Source organism: Aethalodelphis obliquidens, unplaced genomic scaffold (genome assembly GCF_003676395.1).
Source record: "Aethalodelphis obliquidens isolate GAN/ISIS:26980383/991018 unplaced genomic scaffold, ASM367639v1 scaffold10, whole genome shotgun sequence".
Lineage (NCBI taxonomy): Eukaryota > Metazoa > Chordata > Mammalia > Artiodactyla > Delphinidae > Aethalodelphis > Aethalodelphis obliquidens.
In genome coordinates this window covers 41475579-41499888 of record NW_020837954.1, presented here as the reverse complement: position 1 = coordinate 41499888, position 24310 = coordinate 41475579, and the positions used below count along the sequence as shown (strand labels likewise).

The following is a 24310-nucleotide window of genomic DNA, read 5'->3' as shown; positions in this document are numbered from 1 at the left end:
TTGAATTTACACCACAATAGGTGTACCACTAATGACCTTCCAAATGCCACTAATACCATACATGTCCCGCTTCTCAGTTGGATCCGAACCTGTCAGTGAATTCTGAGCCCATCGACCTCCCTCTGACAAAAGAGCAGACCCTCATGCCCATGCCCGCCCCCAGCCTCCCCCATCTTTCCATGGTTTCACTTCTCAATCAGTTACTCTTTGGAGACCCCAATTCCTTTACACCTACTCTTTTTGTTTAGTGGACAATATACTTTATTCGGAAATGTTCCCTCCTGTAATTACAAATCCTGTTAGTCATCCTCTTCCTCTCCGCAGGGGGATTGTGGGCTTTCATTAATTAATGTGGTTAAACCGCTTTGAGGTGCCTGGTTGAAAGGTGCTATATAAGTGCAAATTATTATTATTATGGCTGTTGCCATCCCATGGCGGCAAAGCCTACAGCCCCAAGCATCTAGAGACCCGAACAAAGGCCTCTTCATCTTCACCTTCCCTGTTAGGTCTGAGATGGCTGGCTCAATGGTAAGGAGGAGGGGTGCAAATCTGTTACCATCTCAACAGCAATCAACTAATTAATCCCCATTATGTTGGCTTCCGTTTCCTTCTTCCAAGCAGCCCGGTCCTGTTTCATTTCACAAATCACGCCCCCATCAGCTCTAGACAAAGGTCATAGTGTCCCTATGGCCTCTGTTGGTCTAAAGGAAAAAAAAAAAAAAAAAAGAGAGGGAGAGAAAGAATGTTTGAAAAACCGTTGCTGTCATGAAATGCACTAACTTCTCACTAGCAGTCTAAATAAACCTCTCCTTCCCACGGCAGCCCTCTTACACACATACCTGTCTATTACCCAGGGAGCCAATGGCTTTGCAAACCTGAGACACCCAGAAACTCAGCACAGGTGTGGGTTAAGGCCCCACAGCCCTGGCTTGACTGCTGATAGCTACAGACAAAAGGGGAGCCTTTCTGGGCTGGGTGGGAAGAGGTCACCCAGAGAAGCGGGAGCCCCTCTTCAGCTTCCTCTACCACCCCCCCAGGTTTCCCCTGAGAAAGCCAGCTGCCATCTGTAGCCAGGAAGCCCTCACAAAGACCAGGGGTGGGGGGCATGATTTAGATGTTTTGTGCTACACCTAGCACACCCCAGCCCTTAACAAATGCTCGGGGCTTCCACTACGATGGGAGCCATTGAAAGCAGCCCTGTGGGGGGACTTGGCCTCTCGAGGGGATTCTGCTGACCAAAATGCTCCTTACAAGGTTGTGCCTCAGACCCTTTGTTAGCGTGGACGTGGGTGAGCCCAGGGGGTCATGTCTTCATCTGCCTCCATTTATCCTCCCTATTGAAGGGCTCCTTCAGGACATTGGTCAGTCTCTGTGGGAAGTGATTTGGAGAGCAACAAAAGAACTTGGGCCCTTTGGGGGGGGCCTTCAGAATTCAGTAAACATCTGGACACGGAAGGCCAGGTTCTCAAGCAGTCTAGCTGGGGAGATGTCAAAAGAGAGAAAAAGCTGTGTGTGCCACGCAAGCTTTTAGTCCTCTGGCAACATTTGTGGTCGAAAAACACAGACGCCCCAGTAGGTAGATAGGAAGATTTTTCAGAAGCTCCTCTATTTGTCGGTTTTTGTGAGCGCAGTGCACTATTTGTCAGTGCTCGTGGCATGTGTGAGGAAACTGAAGTTCCTCATGGCTACGGAGTAGCATGTGACGGATCTTCTGATTCTGTACGGACTGTGAATAACCCAAGGTTGCATAAGCCTGTCCTGGGAATTGTTGTTAAGCGTTTCTGTCATCCTTGAGATTTGTAAACCACTTTCTAGCCAAGGTGATTTGTTGGCTGCTCATCATGAGCACATTTTAATTGACAAAAAAATGAAGTACCGAGGCTAAGTGATTTACACTTCATCACACGATAAACTTCAGGATCTGAACTCTTGACTCTCAATGTTCCCTTTATTGTTGAATCAATCCATTTAGAACACATTAGTCAGCATGATTCAACATTAGTCACATGGCGCTAATCAGCATTCCACAGCGCGCCCAAATCTATCCTCAAACAGCAAAAGAAACTGGCTTCTGTCAGGAGACAATGGAATGCCATTTTCGTCGGTATTCAGGAGCTGACATCCAGTTCAAGTACCATGTCCTCTCAGGAACCTTCCTCAGTCATCCTAGATGGAATGAGTCTATTTCCTCTATCCTTTCAAATCCCATTGTTTGAACCTTGATAATAGGTGTGGCAGTTTGCTTTTGATTGCATATTTTGTTTTTGAGCTAACTAGATTGTGAGCTACTAAAAACAAGGGACCTTTTTTTTTTTTTTCAGCCTATCTCGTCAGAGCACCATGGTTTACAAAGGATAGATGCTTGAGAAATACCTGCTTAACTGAACTCACTGAAATGGAGCTTAAGTCATATTCCAGAAAGAACTCCAAGTCCTTTTGGAAGAGGTCTTCAAAGAAAATCAACAACCTGAATTGATTTAACTTCTTTTGATATTATTACCTGGGCATTTTCACAAATGCAAACTGTTAATTGTGAAAGATAGCCAAATGGCTTCCCGGTTCTAAAAGAGGAGCGTGGATCTAGTCTAACTACAGTCCAGGCCTTGGAATAAAGTTGTTCTCTTTTCCAAGTGACATTTTATTCCATGGCTTTTGTTTGTTTGTTTTTTGCTTTTTTTGTTTTTTTAAGTGGAGACAGGAGAAAACGTTTTGGAAAAAAAATGTGTTTAGTCTCTGACTCTGGAACCAAATGTATACCCTGCCTTGTGCTATAAGCACTAGTAGCCCTTGTTCAAGTATCTCTCTTGAATAGTGCACAATAGCAAAACACGTACCAAGTTTCTGCTTGACAGAGATTCTGTCTCGGGAGGGGGAACAAGATTTCTGGGTGCTGATCTTTGATGGCATTACTGACTGTGATACTCTACTCCTCTGCTCTAGACTCTACCAAAGAAGGTCCTGATAGCATTTTAAACATATAACATTTTTTCTTTTTTTTAAGAACAGGAAAGAGTTTTATTTGAGCCAAACTGAGTACTAGGCTGGAACCCCGCTTTCCAGATAACTCTGAGAAACTGCAATATTTATGCTGCATTTCAACATTATGCAACAAGTCCCGCCCTAGGGTCTGTACTGTTGTACCCTGGGGCCTAATCTCTGCAACTGGGCTCTTCTGAAAGAAATGTGTCACTAAATATTCATCTCCTCTTCTCTCTCGTGATAATAGAACTCCCCAAATTTAGGTGGGCACAGGGCCACCGAGATTAACAACTACATTTTCCAGTCTTTCTTTCCATATATCAGTAGATTGGCAGAAATAATGTGTGTAACTTCTGGTTAATATCCTTAAAGGAAGGGGGTTGACCTTTCCTCCCACCAAATCTCTACCCCACACAACTCCTGCTACCTGGATGCAGGACATGATACTGAGCTATTTTGGACCATGACAACAAGGGCAACATCCTAGGTATGATGGAGCAGCAAGCTAAGAGCCGGGGCCCCTGGACCAACATGTGGGGCCAAGCTGCCATACCAGCTCTGGATTGCATTCCTCCACAGTGCTATGAGAGAAAGCAGTTAACCTCTACCTTGTACACCACTGTTAATCTAGGTTGTGGTTCCACCCAGCCAAATTTATAACCCAACTATACTTAGGAAATTTCTCGAGGGATCACTGTATCAATTTGACTGTTCCATCTCAGCTTAGAATTTAGGGATCCAAGATTCAGGATGCGCCTAGAGTATCCCAACAGAGGCTCATGAAGCCTGAGAGATAAGTTGTCACAGGGGCTGCCATGATGGAAGACAAGGGGGCCCAAATTCATTTCTGATTTTATAAAAATCTTAGGAGCCCCGGCTGAGTATTGGGAGCGGCTACAAACCCAATTCTGAGGCACTTCACCTTTCTGGAACTCAGTTCCCTCATCTGAAAAGGAAGGTGATGAATGGAACGAAAAGATCCCTTTCTGGGAGGTGTATATCGTTAACTTTAGGAGGAGTAGAATAATTTCTGTCAGTTAATCATGTAAGTATATGCATAAATCACATGCACTGTGCAGAAGACCCCTCTAGAAGCTATGGAAACTCACACCCCAATGGTGGAGATAAAAGAGGCAGCCATAAAGAAACACAAGAAGGTTGCCCATGGAAACATGACGGTGAATTTATAATTATAGGAATTGGTCCACTAGCTCCAGAAGAAGTATAAATTGGTAAACCTCTTTGGAGAACAATTTGAAAATATATAGTAAAGATAAAAATGTGCATCCCCTGACTAGCCGTCCTACTTTTTGATATATACCTAGAGAAACCCTCACACCTGCATACCAAGAAACATGGGCAACAAGATTCATTAAGTTAACAAGTAATCAAAGTTTTTGTCAGTGGGGGAATGGATAACATGTGGTACATTCATACAATGGACATGGATACCTCAGTTAAAATGAAAGAACATGATCTATGTGTATCAACACAGATATGTTGCAAAAACATAATGCTAAGTGAAAAAAGCAAGCTGTAGAATGATGTGTATAATAAACCGTTTATGAAAATTTAGGATGCACTCAAAACAAATCTGATGTTTGGATTCACATATATGTAGAAAAGATTTTCAGAATGGGGAGAAGGATATACATCAAACCCTGGAAGCTTTTACTTCTGTGGAGGAGTGTAGGGGAGAGAAGGAATGGACTTGGGATAGGAACAAAGGAGTTCTGAATTTTGTAAGGTTTTATCCCTGTAATTAAAAAAAAAAATCTGAAATGAGGAGTTTGGGATTAACATATACACACTGCTATATATAAAATAGATAAACAACAAGGACCTACTGTATCATATAGGGAACTATACTCAATATCTTATAATAACCTATAATGGAAAAGAATCTGAAAAAGAATATATATGAATAACTGAATCACTTTGCTGTACACCTGAAACTAACACTGTAAATCAACTATACTTTGATTAAAAAAAAATCTGAAAAGAAAAAGACAAAATATTAACATTTGTTAATTCTGGATGTTAGAGTCATGGGTTTGCTTTATTATTTTCTGTAATGTTCAGTATTTAAAATATGTTTTCCACGTTGAAAACAAAATCTCTCTTTGAGGCTAACAGTGAGAGGAAAAGAAAGGACCAAAGAAAGGGTCAGTGTGGGACGATGTCATGGAGGGAGGGGATGTGAAGTGAATGTTGAAAGAGAAGGAGAGACTCTGCAGATGGGAGCCCTGCCTCTCTGCCCTGGGAAGCACCTCGTGGAGGGGCAGGCAGAAGCAGCTCAGGACAATACGACAGGCCTGCTCTGCCCTCTCCTCTGTGACCTGTGCGAGCGAGTTCACTCTGCTCCACTGAATCCCAGGGCTCTCTGCCAGGCTCCCCAATCCATGCCAGGCTGTGCCAGGTGTGTGGGTGATATTTACCAATCAGACACCTCCATACCTGGATGGAAACAGACTGAGATTCTTCTGGGTCACTTTGAGTCTACTGGGCAGAAACATTTAGATGGGTTACTGATTCTAACTGAAATCTGATGAAATCAGATCGTGGTATTTGGGGAAAAAGAATTTTTCAATGAATCATCCAGTTGGCTCAGTGACTAAGAAAATGGGGTGGAAGAATGTAACTCAACTTTGTGACAAAGGAACAAACAGAGGAGATTAATGCCTTTCCAACATGCTTCGAAAGCTGGTCAAATAACCACTCCTGATTTTACAAGAAAGATGAGGCACATAGCTTTCCAGCTCTTAAAAAATTCATTGTTTCTTTGTTTTCTGGTTTATTCCGAGTCCCTATCCTGGGTTATAGTATAGGGACTGGTTGGAAAAACAGAAAACTAGCTTTGTTTCTAGACTTCTCTGGACCTATCTCAGGGTGCTCTGGGCTCCCCTGAGCTTCCCCAGCCCCATCCCAAGGTTTATGCTGCTCATTCAAACCTAAACTAATAAGAGTAGCACCAGAATCCAGATTCAACCTGTCTTACCTGATCTTTAGTTTTTTAAAAACAATATAAAAGCACATAATTCTGTCCTGTTGCGAAACTAAGCCGTTGTCCTCTATCCTGTTCAAAACAACTTGGTTGGGCTTCCCTGGTGGCGCAGTGGTTGAGAATCTGCCTGCCAGTGCAGGGGACACAGGTTTGAGCCCTGGTCTGGGAAGATCCCACATGCCGTGGAGCAACTAGGCCCGTGAGCCACAACTACTGAGCCTGCGCGTCTGGAGCCTGTGCTCCGCAACGGGAGAGGCCGCGACAGTGAGAGGCCCGCGCACCGCGATGAAGAGTGGCCCCCGCTCGCCACAACTAGAGAAAGCCCGCGCACAGAAACGAAGACCCAACACAGCCAAAATTAAATAACTAAATTAAAAACAGCAAAAAAACAAAAAACAACTTGGTTTTCGTTTTTCAAACGCTTCCTAGATTCCTAAGGAAAAGGAGAGTGTAGGGCAAGGGAAAAGTGCACGAGGAGGAGGCCCCCTGAGCTCACCTCTGCCTTTTCCCTGGCCAACCCCTCCTAGAGCATCTCCTTCTTCGCCAAGTCGGCAGGCCTTTATTGCCTGGAGCCCCATGAAAGCCAGGATGGCTCCGGGAGACCCAGGTCCTGGGTTTTCCCTTAGCTTCCTGTAGCATCAGCAACAGCCTGGCTGCTTTCAAGTACAGAATCTTTATTCCTGGCCTTGACAAAGAGGTCCAGGGACCCCAGCTGTGTTCTGGGTGGCACAACGTTTGGGGCTTAATGGGGAAGCAAAGGACATGACCAGAACAGACGTGGGTCAAGCTGGAGTTCACTGTAAACGCCCCCTTCCCTTCTGCAGCCATGTGGTTCTGTGGACCCACTCCATGCAAGCCAATTCCCAAAGCCAAGTCCTGCTTTTCCCTCTCCACTAGGTCCCGGCACCCCTTAGCCTCTCTCTGGGCTGGTCAAGCCTCTGAGCTTTCCCACTCAGTGAACAGCGGGATTTCATGGTGAACTCTGGGAACAAAAGGAAAAATGGATTAAAGGGATCTTCCCCGACCCCCTCCACCATTCCCACTTCAGTTGCACAAAATAGCTGAACTTTCCCTCTGCTGGGACCTGGTCCCTCTCAGAGTCTGAACCATCAGGAAGTTGGGGGCTGTGAGATCCCTCTCCTTTGGGGCCCAAGTGTTTCCAGGGTCTGGGGCCCAACCAGAAGAGGCCAGGATCCCGGACCAGTGTGAGGACAGACAAAGAAGATGCAAACAGCACGGTATTACCATGGTAATAGCCTGAGCCAGGCGGCCTCCTGAAGATGCTGGAGGGTGGGTTTTCTTTCTTTTCCTTTTCTTTTTTTTTTTCTTGCAAAAGGAGAATAGTTCTGCTTTCTATTTTACTACAACAATAGCATGAACCGGCTCCTTCAAGTGTTTAAAAAGCAGCCTGAGAAATCTCTATACCAAGCCCCTCAGTCCCTCCAGCCTGCCGTTTTATTGTCCCTCCCATCCCAGTGAACAAAGGGGCGGGAAGGCTGTAAGGCCCCCAGTTGTCGGCTGTTCTCAGCATCCTAATCCTTGAGAACCGGGGAGGGGAATGGCCTGTGGAGCCGGTAAATCGAATGTTGCCCTCACCTTTTATTCCCTCCCTCTGCTCCCGCACTCAGGAGCTCTTCAGGTAGTATAAAACCTCCTGGTTCCCATATCTCTTCCCTCTTGCATCTCCCTTGTAAAGCAATTATACTCCAATAAAGATGTTAAAAAAAAAAACAACCTCCCGGTTAGCAGGCTGGTAGGAATCTTGGGTCTTGCTAAGGGGATGAAAGGCACCCAGCGATCATTCCCACACTCACTAACAGCCCTGCTCCCCACCCAAAAAACCAGGGTAGCCCGTTTGGATTATTCTTTACTGCCACTTCAGGCTAGCTCCATTACAAAGACGGAATGCTGAGCCACAGTGGCTGGGTCAGCAGTTTCCTGTTTAGTTGGTACCACAGGAGCTGCCCTCCCTCTTCCAGCCCTTCCCCTCTCTGTCTCTATGCCCCTCAGACATGGCTTGCACACCCCTTCCCGGAGCTGTAGGTACCAACCTCCATGCCACCTCGGGACTATAGTGCTAGAGCAACCCCTCACACAAGAAAAGCTTCTTGGCCTTGATGTCTGGTACCTTTCCAAGGTTATCAGCCAGGGATCAAAGGTTTCTTTGCTTTAAACCTGGGGAATGGTGCAGGTGTTTTTTAGCTCAGTCATCTGGTAAGACTGGGGGCAAAAATAAGCTTTTATGTTCTGGTTTGTGGAGATCTCAAGGGTAGAACTCTACTGAGCTAAGTGAATGATAAGTACACCATCTCCTTGGAGAATCAGATAAAGGTGAAGTGGGAAGGCCTTTAGAGATCACCCAGGCCGATGACTGCAATCCAAGTAAGAAAAACATTTTGCACTGCAACCTCTGTACATAAATTCATCAAGCATGTACACACACATACAATCACACAAGAAATATTTCATGAAACAGTACAATATGTGTATGTTATTTTCCATTCTCTATTTCTTTTCTTTTTTAATGCTGGTTATGATTCCTTAATTTTGTTTCACGACCCACCAATGGGCTGCAAAACAGTTTGCAAAGCACTGAATCAAGGTCAACACTGTCTTTTTCAAGCCGACACAACTAGGATGCTAGAGATTTTCTCAGGAACCTACCAGAGCTGGAATGGAAATCCAAGGTCGTCTCTCTAATACAGGAGGGATCCCCATTTTTCTGAGGATCAGAGCTCCTTTTTGTTTTCCCAAAGTCTTGGGAGCACATAGCCAGAGGGGAGGGAATGCCCAGAGGTTTGCGTTAAGTGGCATTGCTGACAGGGGCAGAGAGTTCTGCCACCTCCAAAAACCTCAGAGAGGAAGGTGTAGTTTCAAAAGCAAATAGGTGAGGCTCTGAAATCTCCCAGACATTTTTATTTACTGGTTGGGATTCTTGCATCATCAGACACTTTCCTGAATGTTTCTCTTTCCTGGACACCCAGCTCCGGGTCAGCCTCCTTTAGTAATCCACTTTCTCCCATTTTCCAACGATGTCTAATAGTCTTTCTTTGTAGTTTTTCAACCCCTACCAATTCATTGTAGTTCCAGTTTCTAAATACTTTCCCTAAACAATTTCCTCCTTCCTGTCAAAATCATGATCTTAGCAATGAGAGTCAGAGAGGCAATCCTATGTATCTTGTTCCCACCAATATTATCCAAAAGTTATCCAAATAAGACCATGCTTTCAAATGTTATCTACCAAAATGCCGAGTGATCAAGATACAGGCACCATATCAAGGCCCTCCTACAAGCCATCTGGGCAGAACTGGCCCTTTTCCTTGTGAAATTATCTTGTAATCTTCCATAGAACTTCTTGAAATCTTCATCTAAAATTGCTATTTACTAGACTTCTAATCTTTTAAGAAACGCTCTAAAAATGGAGAGCCAAAGGGCACACTGTGCACTGGGTAAACACCAGTCCAGCTTTCTGATTGCTTATTACTTATACACCCTTAGAGAGTCTGTAACAAAGGGGCCTGCTGTTTGCTTTGCTTAATCTGGTCTTAAAATCTCTGCTTCTTTGTCAGAAAACAATATTTGCAATTGTAAAAAAAATATTTACCAAGGAACTTAGATAGCATAAGTCAAAGGCTAAGAGTCAAAGGTCAGTAGTTCTTACTCCAAATTTCCCTGGACCCGAGTCCCTGCTGTGGAGCTCAGCTGCACCAAACAAACATGCTGCTTTCTGGGTCCATTAAGAAGTGGATGTTTTAGAAGGAGAGGAAAAGGAAGGCTGCAGCCTGTTCCTCAGTCAGAAGCATGAACCGTCTAGCCTGCCCCACAAAAGCCCTGTTAGATTTTTACAATGCAATGTGTCTCCGTGGGGATATTGTAAGGACTTACCCTGTTTCACAGACTTGGGAAAAATACTCAGCTTACAAAATCCTAAAGGGCAGATATTCCTCCCATGGACAAAAATGACAATACGCTCCTCTGTGGTTCCGGCTAGATGGGCACCTACGCATCTCCTAGGGTAGGGCCTCCTGCCTGACAGCGGGGGACAGACGTGTATCCTGAGCACTTCTGTGGGGACCCTTCTTAATCTACAAAGCTGTCTGGGACATCTGACCCTGTGCGCTAAGTTCAATGGGGTTTGAATTTACCCCCTCCTGTTCACTGTTTTCTGCAGCCCTGCCATTCGATGCCTTTCCTAACCACCCGAGGACCTAGCATCTGAGAATGATGCCCCTCAATCCACTTTTCCCCCTGTTTGTTGAATTAGTTCTAGGTTGTGGCCTTGGGGGCCTCTACCACAAGCCAGAACTCAGGCCCGTGTCACAAAGTGCAGGTCTGCAAGACCTGGTCCCCAGTCGGGACTTGAGCACAGTGGGAGGAAATGGAGTAACCAGAAGGGGGCCGAGGAAGTAGCGCTCATGAAGCCATGACGTTCTTCCACCCGCTAAGTGAGAAGGCTCTGAGGCAGGGCTGGGCTCTCCACGCTGGTGTCAGAGACCTACCTCCTGGTCCCTCACCCCATGGAATCTGTGAAGAGGACTGGGGTGGTTGCAGTTCCTAGCCTACTCGATTTGTCCCTCGTTCTTGGGTTGTCTGTTAGGAGATTCTATAGTTCTCCGTAACCTCTGTCAAATTCTTGCCACAATGGCCAGTCTCTCTTATCTTATCAGGATAAACATCATTGGTCAATTCATCTTGGCCTTTGATTCCGTCCCGAAGGAGCTTCTATCAGGAGCACAGCAGTAATTATCACCCGCAATGGGCAGCACTGAGCATAACCAGCCTAAAGAAATGGCTTAATCCGAGAATCTTACCTTGAAGCACCAGGCCTTCCTTCTCGATGGTGTAGACGAATGTGGTGAAGGTCGCCAGAGGGGACTTGGCAATGAGAATCTGCACAGAAAGCATATTTGCTCAGGATTAGTCAAAGGAAATAGAGATGAGCCTCTATTCATTCCTATTCCCACTTTGAAACAAAGTGGGAACATGTGACTATAAACTGTGAGGTTTGTTTATTGTGAAATTATTTCAGAAACAAATGGGTATTATTCCTTCAGTCAACTGATCACCTTGGAAGGCTGTACATCAATTTTAACTATTCTACCACCAAATGCCATATTCTTGAACCAGTTCTAGACATGTTTCATTAGGATATCGCATGCCTAAATAGCCACCTTTCTGCCCAAAGATAAATTTAGCCTGATTGTCTAATTTCATTCATAAATTGAGCTATTTTACTAAAAGAATAAAATATAATCTACCCCTAAAAGATAAAGATTTAACATCACTGCAAATATTCAAAATAACTTGGTAAAGCCAGAGCCATGATAGGTTGCTTTGTTGGCCCCAAATCTTCACCAAGTCTGTATTCACACCCTTAGCCATGTGACTACATTCCCTTTTACATGAGGCATAGAGTATTTCCCATGGCCCTGGACTGTGGGTTCGGCCACAGGACTTGCTTTGAATAACAGATTGTGCCAATTCTTAGCCTAGGCCTCAAGAAGCCTCACATACCTCCACTTGTTCTTTTATGCTTCTGCTACTGCCAGAGAGAAATATGTTCAAGATAATCTGTTATCTCATAAGGAGAGTGAGAGACACCTGACCCAGAGCTGGCCAGCCAGGCCCAGTCTAAATAGCCGACCCCCAGGAGACCCACATACACATTGGTTAAATGCTTATGACTGTATGCATGACTCTGTGATTTTGATGATGTTGTCACGAAGTATTATTGTGGTGAGAGTTTACTGCTATATCAGCCAACATAAAATATCAAAAATATTTTGAGCAATGGCATTCTCCTAAGAACACCCACTTTAAAGGGGATGGTCATTTGGTTGTTAAAAAAATTACTATCATTAACACCCATTATCACACTTCATATGATTCCACAGAACCTCTAAGAACTGGCAGGTTACTGTATTATAACATTTCTCCTGAAGGAAGATGAATATCCACTTTCCGTTTTACAAATTAACATCATAAAAAAATAGTGATAGGTGGGCACAGAGCCACTTAGGTAATCAGAGAGGCAAGGGAGAAGGAAGAAATAATTTCAAATTACCAAAAGGCTCACATGTACTATCTCAATCTATCTCAATTCAACAAACATTTACTGACTGTCAACTATGAGAAATGGTTGAAAAGAATGGTAGAAAGACCACACGTTGAAGTCACGGAGTTCGAATCTATGTTCTCCCACTAATCAACTCAGTGCCCGTGGCAGCGCTTGTGATCTCCCCCAGTCGCCACCCTTTTCTGGTTAGGTAACCACTCTCCAGGTTTCAACATTTTTCTGCCTCTTTTGCAACTAGATGTGGCTATGTGGCTAAGTTGTGACTAACAGAATGTGAGTACAGTGACAGGTAGAACTTCTGGATTATAAGAAAATTATGAGCTCTTCACTTTCCCTTTCCCTCTTCCCAAGGGTAGGAACCAGCTTCAGCCACATCCTGGGGGATGATGAAGCAATATGGGAGAAGGAAGCTGGGTGACCTGATGAATCAGCAAAGCATACCACCTGGGGTCACCTGTCCAGCTCAGTACAGAGCCACTTGTCTGAACCACCGTATTTCGGATGTCTGTTACTATGGTGTAGCCTGAATTCTACCCGGTACTGAGGCTCTGGACAACCTCACCTTTTTGAGTCTCAGTTTCCTTATAGGTAAAATGGGGATAACAATCTCACCTAAATGAGATTATTTTGAGGATTAAATTAAGTATATAAAATGCTTGTGTCAAACTAAGAACCTTAGTTTGAACGTTTCCAACCAACTCACCACATGTTTCCCAAGTACCACTTAACTTTTACTCACCAAAAACCAATATACTTTGCTTTTACTAGAAGAATTCAACTCAAGGTGAATCTCAACTTTTATAACTGCTCTAAAGTTACCTAGGTAAACTTGCTCATCATTCTCAGAACCAATGAGTAGATGGTATAGGTGGGCATTTACATCTTCACATCAAAAACATCTCACCTGAAAATTAAGGTAAAACTTTTCTCAGAGATAGTTTAGGGATGGTACAATGTGAGTTTATGGACACCCCTTGGTAGGGGAATGGCATGGTGGAAGAGAGGACAGTGTTTCTCAAGCTTTGAATCACCTGCAGGTCCTGTTGACATGCAGATTCTGATTCAGTAGGTTTTGAGCGTGGCTTGAGAGTCTGTCTTTCTAGCAAGATCCTAGGAGATGCTGATGCTGTGGTCCATAGACCACATTTTGAATAGCCAGGTTCAGGAAATTAGCCTGACTGAAGAGTCGAAGATGGAGAAGAAAGAGACAGGAATCCTGGAGTTAGTTAGGAAGCTACTGTAATAATTCAGGCACGAGATGACAAGAGCCTAAACCACAGGTGTGTCAGGAAGAATGGGAAAAAAGGAAATGGAGAAGAGAAATATAAATCCTTTAGCTCAAAGAGCAATAGAAATAAACATATCCCAAACCTCAGATCTTTACTGCCTGCATGAAAAAATTGGACATGAAACCAAAAGGATATAAATAAACAGTATTCAATAAAGCATCATACTATAGTTTTGAAATTTTATTTTATAGACCACAGAATCTGAGACTCAGACAAAAGCATGTGATATTCCAATGCAACCACTAAATGACATCTGAGCCTAAGCCTTTCAGCTCAGTGGTGCTACCTCCATCAGCTGACAGCTTCCTCCCCCAGGGAGCTCATGCCCACTCTGTGAACATGCCCAGAGCCCCAGCCAGAAGGACCTCACACGAAGGGGCCTCACACCTGGAAGTACCTCCCTTCCAGGAAGTCAAGGGGTTTGGACAGGTCATTGATTAATGCCCTGTCCCTCACAAGCAGGGTTTAAAATGGGTTATCCAAAGGATGATTGCCTGCAGTTAGAAAGAGGAAGTGATCAGTGACGTCAGATGAATCCCACTTCCTTTTTTGGCAAAGAACTTCCAGATTGATAGATCAGAGGGCTACCACCGGCATGAACTACTTGATTTTCAGCAAAAAATGTAACAAATTCTCAGTAGCCTCCTAGATAAAGTAAAAACAAGTTGGGCTGGATGCTAACACCATTAAGTGGATTTGAAAGCGACCAAAAGATCAATAGCAATCTGGTGAGGGGTAACAACCTCTAGTAGAATGTACTTGATTCTATCCTAAGTCCTATCATGTTAAACATTTTTACTGACCTGAATCAGGACACTGATGTATTCAACTGTTATATTCAATCTATACAACACATCTGGGATCCAGCAGGGAAGAGAACTGGCAAAAATTGCTACCTTAATAGAGCTTACATTCTAAAGGAGGCGAAAGATAATATACAAAATGAATAAGTAGTGAAATATATGGCATATGAGATGATTATATGTGCTATGGAGGAAAAATAACAGAGAAAGAGTATAGGAAGTGTACTGGATCAAAAGAGGGGGTCAATTTAAAATAGGGTAGTAAGAGAAGACCTCATTGGAAACGTGACATTTGGACTTGTGGATCATGTAACTAAACCAATTGATGGGATGCGGAATATGGTAACAGAAGACAAAAAACCTTAGGAGAAGAGTTACTATATTAGATGAGACAATCATTACATGAAAACAAAGCTGAATTTGGTTACAGTGCTGGGACAAATCCTACAAACCTTTTAGGACACAATTTTATTGAAATACATGTAAGGCCTTGGCCTTAAGAATAGATGACCAACTATTGGTTACAGAATGGGGAAGATGAGATTTAACATTCAGAAAATGAATTAGGTGTTGGTTTACTACAGTTCAATACCAGTTGGCTGTGAGATGTGGTTTGCAAAAATCTAGTGTGATCCCAGGTTATATCAATGGAGACATAGTATCTAGAACAAGGTCCTGCTCTTCTCATTCAGCAAACCATGCTGGGTGCAATGTGTTTGGATTGGAGCCCAAATTCCCACAGGGAAATGACAAACAAGAGAACAGCTAGGGGAGAACCATCAAGGTGGTTAGACTCCCAAAGCAACCCATGACCACAAACACTTCAATGCAAACATGCTGGTAAGAGGCCTGGGGTGAAGATGCATATTGCTTTTTTTTTTTTGGCGGTACGCGGGCCTCTCACTGTTGTGGCCTCTCCCGTTGCAGAGCACAGGCTCCGGACGCGCAGACTCAGCGGCCACGGCTCACGGGCCTAGCCGCTCCGCGGCATGTGGGATCTTCCTGGACCGGGGCACGAACCCGTGTCCCCTGCATTGGCAGGCGGACTCTCAACCACGCGCCACCAGGGAAGCCCCGCATATTGCTTTTAATATGAGTTTTCTGACCTGGAGATTCTATAGTGTAACATAGTATAGAAGGGAAGTGTAAATTAGCTTTTTAGCCCAAGAGATTTCAGAAAAAAAAAGTGATGCTTGCCACCTATCTTTGGGAATACATATTGACCCTTCCCTTTTCTAGACTTGAATGAGTACCCCATGCCCTTGTGCCTTTCAAACAGTAAATTACCGTCTTATGAAGCAAACAACCCTCCCTAGCAGATACCTTAGGCTCTTCTGTTTTAGATGCTGTCAACCTATAAAGCTGGGGTGTTCTAATCACTGCCTGACTTGTGCTGTTGTCAGGTGTCCTTCTGTCTTCTTCAATACATAAGCCCTGCAGGGAGGGTCTGGCTGCTTAATAAAATCCCGGAGCCTTAGTGAAAAATTTTTTATCATACTCAGCCATGTGTGCAGTGTGTGTAGCTAGCTTTGGAACCCCCTGAGGGTTCATGGAAATATGTAGTTGGGTAAGAATGAGTACAGACCCGTGCGGCTCCGAAAACCCTGGAACTCCACAAGACAGGTGTGTGGTATTGTGAGCCATAATGACACTTCCTGCAAATAGCCAGATTGTTTATTCTTGAATGTTTCCATCATATCAGACAAGCTCGACTGTAGCTACATCCTATTGGATACACTTTCTCCTCTCTTCACCTATCCTTGCAAGGAACGTGTTCATCAATATTTTTAAATTATTCGAGGAACATTTAAGGTATACCTAATATGTACTAAGTGTTGGGCCCCAAATCCCACTACCATCTGGAAGTAATTTCCATTATTTGTACCATCCACCCATCTACGCATGTACCTGTTCAACCCATAAACATTTACTAGGCAATCTCCCTTGTGCTAGGCACTGTTCTAGGTGCAGGGGACATAGCAGGGGGCAAGACAGATGTGGTCCTTGCTCTCATGGAGCTGACGTTCTGGTGGCAGAAGATAATACAAGGAAGCCTTTAGGCCTTTGGGCTTTTATTCACTTTGACCTTCGACTGTGAGCCCTTCATTCTTGGGCACTCATTCACTCATTCAGTCCATCCATCCATCAGCAAACATTTACTGAGCACCTACTATGGGTCAGGAGGATTCAATTTGCGCTGTGTGAATTTGCACTTTTTAAAAGACTGCCATCTGAGACACACAGATATAGAGAACAAACTAGTGGTTACCACGGGGCGGGGGGCTCAGAGGGGTGGGGGGAGGGGAGGTATAAACTACTGGGTGTAAGATAGGCTCAAGGATGTACTGTACAATAGGAAAATATAGCCAATATGTGGTGGGAAATGGAGCCAATATTTTATAATAACTGTAAATGTATAGTAATCTTTAAAAGTTGTACAAAAAATACACAAAAATTAAAAAAAAGAAAAAGAAAACAGACACACAATCATAGCGTAGACCATTAATTAAACTTCCACCATTAAGACGAACAACAACAACAAAAAAGACTGTCATCTGTTTCTACCTCAATTTATTTCCTAGACGTATGTTCTGAATTCTTGATGGGATTGCACAGATCAGGGGCATTTCCTCTGATTCCATACCCTTCCATCCCATAGGGCCCAGTCCAGTGCTTTTTGGCATGTGTGGGCTCCTAAAATGACTGATGGGCATTTTTTTCACTGTTCCTCACTTTACCCCCATGCTGTATGTGTGAAGGTTTCTCCCAGTGTACAAGCGAAAATCCAGAGGCCTAGGTACTCTAAATAAAACAAGGGGGGAGAAGATGGCTCTTGGAGCTCACTGGCCTCCCCTTACAGACCCTCTTCCCCTTCTTTACATCCCTCCACTCAGGTACCTATTTTGCTCTGAGCAAATAAGTTGTCAGCTGATTCTCTTCAGCTCTAAAGCATAGCTGGTTTAAACCTTCCAGTGTTACCCTTTCTGGTGTTTGCATTTTAATATGAGACTCTCAGAAAAGAGGAATTGATCTAAAATGGTGGAAAGTCCTACAGGATTGGGGTTGGGGGGGCCTTCCAAGGTTCCCACAGTAATGATGATGATGGAAATGACAACCAACAGACGTTATTCCTCAGAACAACCCTTTGAGGTAGGCAGCTCATGAGTGCCGAAGACAGGATTCTAGCCCAAGCCACTAGTTCTACAGTCTGTACTTTTAACCAGCACAATGGTAGCCCCCGATTTGTCAAGCACAGATCAATCCACTTCCATGGGATAAGACATCAAAGAGGCAGAATACATAACATCAAATAAGGGCATTTCTTCTGCAGCGTGGATATGGCACGATTCAAGCCAAAGAAGGGAACCGGACAGGGCATCCATGCAGGTTGATTCAGCTGTTCACAAGCTTCCTCTGCCCTTCATGTCTGAATGTCCAAATCCTACCTACTCTTTGAACCCCATAAAAGTGCTACCTCTTCCAGAAAGCGTTTGCCAATGTCTCCAGCCTGGGGTAATGGCTCTTGAACCCACCACACTATCTGTACCTCCCTAATAGCGCTTACTGTTCTCTCCACCATTTTTTTTTTTTTTTTTTTTTTTTTTTGCGGTACGCGGGCCTCTCACTGCTGTGGCCCCTCCTGTCGCGGAGCACAGGCTCCGGATGCGCAGGCCCAGCGGCCATGGCTCACGGGCCTAGCCGCTCTGCGGCATGTGGGATCTTCCCAGACCGGGGCACGAACCTGTGTCCCCTGCATCGGCAGGCGGACTCTCCACCACTGCGCCACCAGGGAAGCCCTCTCCACCATTTTTTAGTTAATGTTACTTGAATTTACTACCATGTATTTGAAGGCAGAGACCATCATCATCATTGCTGCTCCTCCTGGTGCTACCAGCCTCCAGTGTGGTGCTGTATGCATAACAGAAGCTCAGTTATGAAATACAAAAAAAATAATGGTGACCCTCAGAAGCTCTGACTCATACCCATTTTGAGGACTTAACTGGCACCCCATTCCCAAAGTTGGGGGACTTAGACGATGCCATAGAAAAGAGCAGGCTGCCCAGTCAATCACTGCCAAGATTCTCAGCTTGGGCAGGACCAAAGTCAAGTCTTTGGTTTCAGCTTGCTATAGCATCACATGTTTTTCCTGGCGTGATCCCACTTCCAAGAGGCTCAGAAAGTGGAAAGGGAGCCACAGAACAGAAAGTGCTGGGCTTAGGAACCTCAGGCCTCCTCCAGGATGGCGACACCTTCTAGGGATAGTGCCTGTGTCTTTTTAAAGTATAGGTGCGACCCTCCTCTGGAGGAACCCAGCCTAGCCCGTCACCTCCACGGGTGGCCAGGAAGGCCAGTGTGGAGAAGACAGCACAAAGATGTCAGGCTATCCTGGAGGCTGTTTTTATAGAGTTCTGGTCCTGGCAGGGTATATGAGTTTCTGCAAAAGAGCCCTGACTTGAGGAAAAAGTGAATTTTGCCTTTGTGGCCCAGGGAAGCAGACATGAATAGGCAGCCGTGCGCTGAGGGTAAGCTGGCACTGGTTCTTCCACTTTCTCTTCTCCATATCCTGTGCCAGGCAGGCTTCCTTTAACACTGCTAATGAATCCTTCCTCTCTTTTATTTCCTTCCCCTTCCCACCCATTACCCCAAATCTCATATTGGTTGGGGGCAAAGGGCAGAGTAAAATGAGCTGGCAGAAGGAAAGTGTAAGCAGAGTTTCTTCCTGTAGGGGCAGGTGGTAGGCCTGGTGTTCTTTCTGTCCCTTTCTTTCTATTTACAAAACGCAGGGCCTAAAGACAATGTAATGTGTTTAGCCAAGAAAACTGGAGTGAGAAGCAGTTGAGTAGGACAGCTCAGAAATAGGACTTTGCATCCATCCACAGTGTCCTAGCTTGCTAATTTTTTAACCCTATCTCAGTCTCCCCCATGATCAGCAAGATTATGTGGCAGTGGATGAACTCACCAGCGACGCCCTTGTTGAACATGTCTACTACTTTCATCCGTATGCAACGGTCCTGCTGAGAAGCAAAGGGAGCAAACCCACTGACTCTAAAATGTCCTTCAACAGGCATCCTATTATCTCATTTCAACTGGATGCCTGGGCTAATAAAACCCATTGCTAAGCTAACCAAACCTTTCCTCTAGCTGTGCCAAATGTCTGCGACACAAATCCTTCATGCCAGGGATTTTCCTCCTTGTCCAAGACTTAGAAAAAGGTTGTTTTCTCAGCTGCTTTGAAGCCCAGGAAGAGAGCCAGGGAGGCAAACAAGCCAGCCAGTCTTGCATCAGATAATTCAACAGGCTTTTGATAACCTCAAGTCTTCTGTCCCTTCTCCAGGTTGAGCTGAACTCTCCAAGCCAAGGGACAGAAAGGCCGGAAATGCTCCAGACAGGAAGATCTCTGTGGCTGGAAGGAGGCCACAGGATCAGGGGGGCTTGAAGTGTACTCAGTGATCCTCAAAGGAATTCCCTAGTCATTGTGCTAAGAGAGCTGTAGGGAAAGGTGGCAGAGCTCCAGGTCTCAGTCCATATCTGGACTGTATACTGATTAGAATCGGCTCCATCACTTGGAAGATCACTCTTCACGGAACACTGAAGCCTCAGTACCAACAGCTTTGCAAGATTATGAGGGGAGAGCAGAGAATGCGTTTAACGGTGTCTAGACTGCGTTCTCAAAGTAGGGGAGCAAGATCTGTAGAAGTAATACAGTGCTGGAAAATGACAGGGTGGAAAAATGAACTGTGTTTGAGCAGGCATGAACTTATTAATTTACCTACATGTGGCCTATTTCATAACTTTTCCTACAGAAACTGGGGGCAGAAATCTGAAGTTGATTTGAATCCCTTACGAAATATAATTCTAGACCCTGGGAAGATTCTCCTAGAAAGTTTGGCCCTGAGGCTACAAGATCTTATCCCCCCCCAGAGTATCATTATGCTCTTTCATAACATCTCTCGGGGTGAAGTGATTGTTTAAAAATGTTTATATAATACATTAGGTTCCCAAAGTTTATAAACTAAAAGAGCTTGTTCCTTAAAGAAAACAGTAATTTCTTCAGATCAATAGGCTATTCACTTATAAATTATGGGATGGCAATAGTTCAGGGTCAGAGTGGTATTTTGAGTTTATAATTTTCCCATCATTTATTGTGAAAAATTTCAAACATGCAGCAAAATTAAAAGAATTTTATAGTGAATAGCCATAAACCTATCAAGTAGATTCTACCACTAACATTTTATTATACTTGTTTTTATCACTTATCTATTCATCCACCAACCCATCTTATTTGTTTGTTGTTGTTGCATTTTAAAGTAAATTGTAAACATCAGTACACTTTCCCCTAGATACTTTAGCATTCATATGATTAACTATAAGCTTAATATTTGTTCATATATCTTAAAAACCACGTTAGGTTTTTTGTTTTTTCCAGTGAACTTTACTTTTTTTTTTGCGCTACGTGGGCCTCTCACTGCTGTGGCCCCTCCTGTCGCGGAGCACAGGCTCCGGATGTGCAGGCCCAGCGGCCACGGCCCACGGGCCCAGCCGCTCCGCGGCTCGCGGGATCCTCCCAGACAGGGGCACGAACCCGCGTCCCCCGAATCGGCAGGCGGACCCCCAACCACTGCGCCACCAGGGAAGCCCCTCCAGTGAACTTTATATGTAGTTTGAAAGAGTTAGTGATTTTTCCCCAATTATACTAAAATCAGAGAGAATTTAGCGACTACACCTATATGGTAGTATGCAAATTTATATAGTCAAAAAATATGGCTCATTAGTTCTTTCTATATTAAATATCAGCTTTATTGAGGTGAATTTACATACAATAAAATTCTTAAGATAGGTATTTAAGCTATATATTTCCCTCCAAGCAGCGCTTTAGTTGCATCTAATAAGTTTTGGTATGTTGTATTTTTGTTTTCATTTTCTCAAAGTATTTTCTAATTTCCCTTGTTATTTATTCTTTGACTTGTTGCTTATTTGGGAGTGACTTGTGTGAGTATATGTTTAATTTGTACACATTTGAGAATCCCCCAAATTTCCCTTTGTTATTGACTATTCATTCTATTTCAGTGTGATTAGTGTGCATGGTTTTGTCCTTTTCAATTAACTGAGGCTTGTCTGGTGGCCTAATATATGGTTTATCCATGAGAATGTTCTACAAACACTTGAGAAGAATGTATATCTGCTATTGCTTGGTAGAGTGTTCTATAGATGCCTATTAGGCCTAGTTGGTTTATAGTATTGGTCAGGTCTTCTATTTCCTTGTTGATCTTCTGCATAGTCATTCTACCCATTATTGAAAGTGGATATTGAAGTCTCCAACTATTGTTGAATTGTCGATTTCTCCCTTCAATTCTGTCAGTTTTTGCTTCATATATTCTGGGGCTCAGTTAGGTGCATATATGGTTAACATTGTTATGTCTTCCCGATGGATTTGCCCTTTTATCATTATAAAATGTCCTTTTTTGTTTCCAGTAATAATTTTTGTCTTAAAGTCTATTTTGTCTGATATTAGTATAGCCACTCTAGCCCTTTTTTGGTTACTATTTGTAAATTGGTTCCTAGACCCAATTCCAAGGTGTATGTTTGTGGAGACCTTCCCACACCAACAAGCAATTCTTAGACACCAGCAGGGTGTCTGAGAATTGAACCCTGCTTCTGACATTATCTACCCAGAGATAGAATCATATTTCACAGGTAAAGGGCTCAGTCCCACAAGACTTCAGATAGCCCTCCACTTCAGATGCCAGTTGCAAGCCCAGGTTTATACCTGTGCTTCTGACTGACTGCATACTAACTGGAGGTTCCCATGACCCTCTCCTTGTGTGCAATTAATTTTCTAGAATGGCTCACAAAAGTCAGGAAAGTCCACTTACTCACTAGACTACCAATTTATTATAAAGGATATTAGAGGATACAAATCAACAACCAGATGAAGAGACATATAGGGTGAGGTCCCAAACAAAATAGCTTCTGTCCTAGTGGAGCTTGGGGTCCAGCATGGCGGCATGTGGAAGTGTTCTTGTTCCCCAACGTGGAAGCTCTCTGAACCCCTCTCTTTTCGGGTTTTTATGAAGGCTTAATTACATAGGCATAATTGATTAACTCATTGTCCATTGCTGATTGATTCAACTTCTAGCCCCTCTGCCCTCCCCAGAAATCAGAGGGTGGGACTGAAAATTCTGACCCTCTTTTCGTGGTTGGTTCTCCTGGAAACCAGCTCCTATCCTTAGGTGCTTCACAGAAGTCATCTTCATTAACATAAACCCAGTTGTGGTGGAAAGGGCTTATTAGAAATAACAAGACAACCATTTCACTATTATGGCTCTGAAGCATTTTCAGAAACTAAGGACAAGAGACTAAATATTGCAACAAAAGATGCTCCTGTTGCTCTTATTGCTCAGAAAATTCTAAGGGTTTTGGAACATGTGGGTCAGGAACTATGGATAAAGACTAAATATATATGAGAAATATATTTTGGTCATCTGAATGACCAAATATATATACTTCTTATAAATCACAATATCACAGTTTGCATGGTATATAATTTCCATTGATTTATGTCTTTGTCTTTATACAGTTGGATCATGGGGGTGGGGTTGATTGAAGTATTGAGTCCATTTACTTTTTTTTTTTTTCAATTTTTTAAATTTTTGGCTGCATTGGGTCTTCATTGCTGCACGTGGGCTTTCTCTAGTTGCGGCGAGCGGGGGCTACTCTTCGTTATGGTGTGTGGGCTTCTCATCATGGTGGCTTCTCTTGTTGCAGAGCACAGGCTCTAGGCACCCAGGCTTCTGTATTTGCAGCACGCGGGCTCAGTGGTTGTGGCACGTGGGCCCTAAGGCTCGCAGGCTTCAGTAGTTGTGGCGCACGGGCTTAGTTGCTCTGCGGCATGTGGGATCTTCCCAGACCAGGGATCAAACCTGCGTCCCCTACATTGGCAGGTGGATTCTTAACCACTGTACCACCAGGGAAGTCCTGAGTCCATTTACTTTTAATGTGATTATTGATAATCTAGGATATATGTCTGCCATTTTGCTATGTATTTTTCTGTGTTATCTTGTGGTTTATGTTCCTCTATTTTTCTATTACTGATTTCTCTGTGTTAGATATTTTTCTAGTTTACCATTTTAATTCTTTTGTTTCTTTTACTATCCATTTTCTTATAGGTTGCCCTGGGGATTGCTATTAACATTTTAACTTAAAATAATCTAGTTCAGTCTGATACTACTTTAATTTAAACTGTTTACAAAAAAAACACTTTGCTCCAATGTAGGTCCATTTTCTTCTCCTCCTTTGTACTACCATTGTTATGCAAATTACATCTTTATACATTAGAAGTCCACCAGCATAGTTTTATATTTATTGCTTTATGCAGTTGTCTTTCAAATCATATTAGAGAAAAAAATAATTACAAAAAAAATCCCACATTCATGCTTCTATATTTACCTATATATTTACCTTTACCAGTGCTCTACTTTTTCAGGTGGATTCAAGTTACCCTCAGAGTCTTTTCATTTCAGCTTGAAGGACTCCTTTTAGTATTTCTTGTAGGGTAGGTGTACTAGTGACAAATTCTCAGATTTTGTATTTCTGTGAGTGTCTTAATTTCTTCTTCATTTTTGAAGGACAGTTTTGCTGGATATACAATTCTTGGTTGACAGTCTTCCTTTCAGCAATTTGATTACATCTTTCCATTGCCTTCTGGCCTCCACAGTTTCTGATCAGGAGTCAGCCTATAATTTTATTGAAGATGCCTTATACATGAAGTCACTTAGTGATTAATGATTGAACTCTATTTGAATAAACAGATTTCCCTAAATGCCTTGAATCGGTAAGTCTCCCAGCTTTTGCCAATGGTCTGTGTGTGTGTGTTGGGGCATGCATTCAAGCAATTTAAAACTTTGTCTTAACGTTCACTTCCTGTTTACAGAGCCTCAAGGTCAGCCAGAAGTGACAGCTTAAGGTCTTCTCAGGTCTTTCTTGGGCATGAGCAAAGCTCTGGGCATGTGTGTAGCCTTCTAGAGTCCCTGGTATATGTAGGATCTTTACAAAGCTCCTTGTGGACATCTTATCCCCCAATTTTTCCTTTAAAATTTTTTTGGTCAGCCTCTTGCTAGCTCTACCTGGTAACAAGACCTTAGGCAGCCATGAAGGTAAA

At 43.5% G+C, this 24310-nt stretch overlaps 1 protein-coding gene and 1 long non-coding RNA gene across 3 annotated transcripts in view; one reads left to right on the top strand and one right to left on the bottom strand.

Moving 5' to 3' along the window:
- RAD51B (RAD51 paralog B) overlaps positions 1 to 24310 on the bottom strand; it is a 689357-nt gene that overhangs the window by 77565 nt on the left and 587482 nt on the right. Inside the window, exons 10-11 of one of the 2 annotated variants that reach the window (XM_027111593.1) lie at positions 10795 to 10873; positions 244 to 701 (exon numbers count right to left, since the gene is read on the bottom strand). In XM_027111593.1, the coding sequence (XP_026967394.1) occupies positions 685 to 701; positions 10795 to 10873 (96 nt within the window). In that variant the 3' untranslated portion in view covers positions 244 to 684. Of the gene's footprint in view, positions 1 to 243; positions 702 to 10794; positions 10874 to 24310 lie in introns of those variants that run through there. The other variant, XM_027111592.1, reaches the window with a different exon arrangement.
- On the top strand, positions 716 to 2636 carry LOC113622900 (uncharacterized). The gene is made up of 2 exons (XR_003433715.1): positions 716 to 2131; positions 2322 to 2636. It is a non-coding gene; the product is annotated as an uncharacterized LOC113622900 (long non-coding RNA).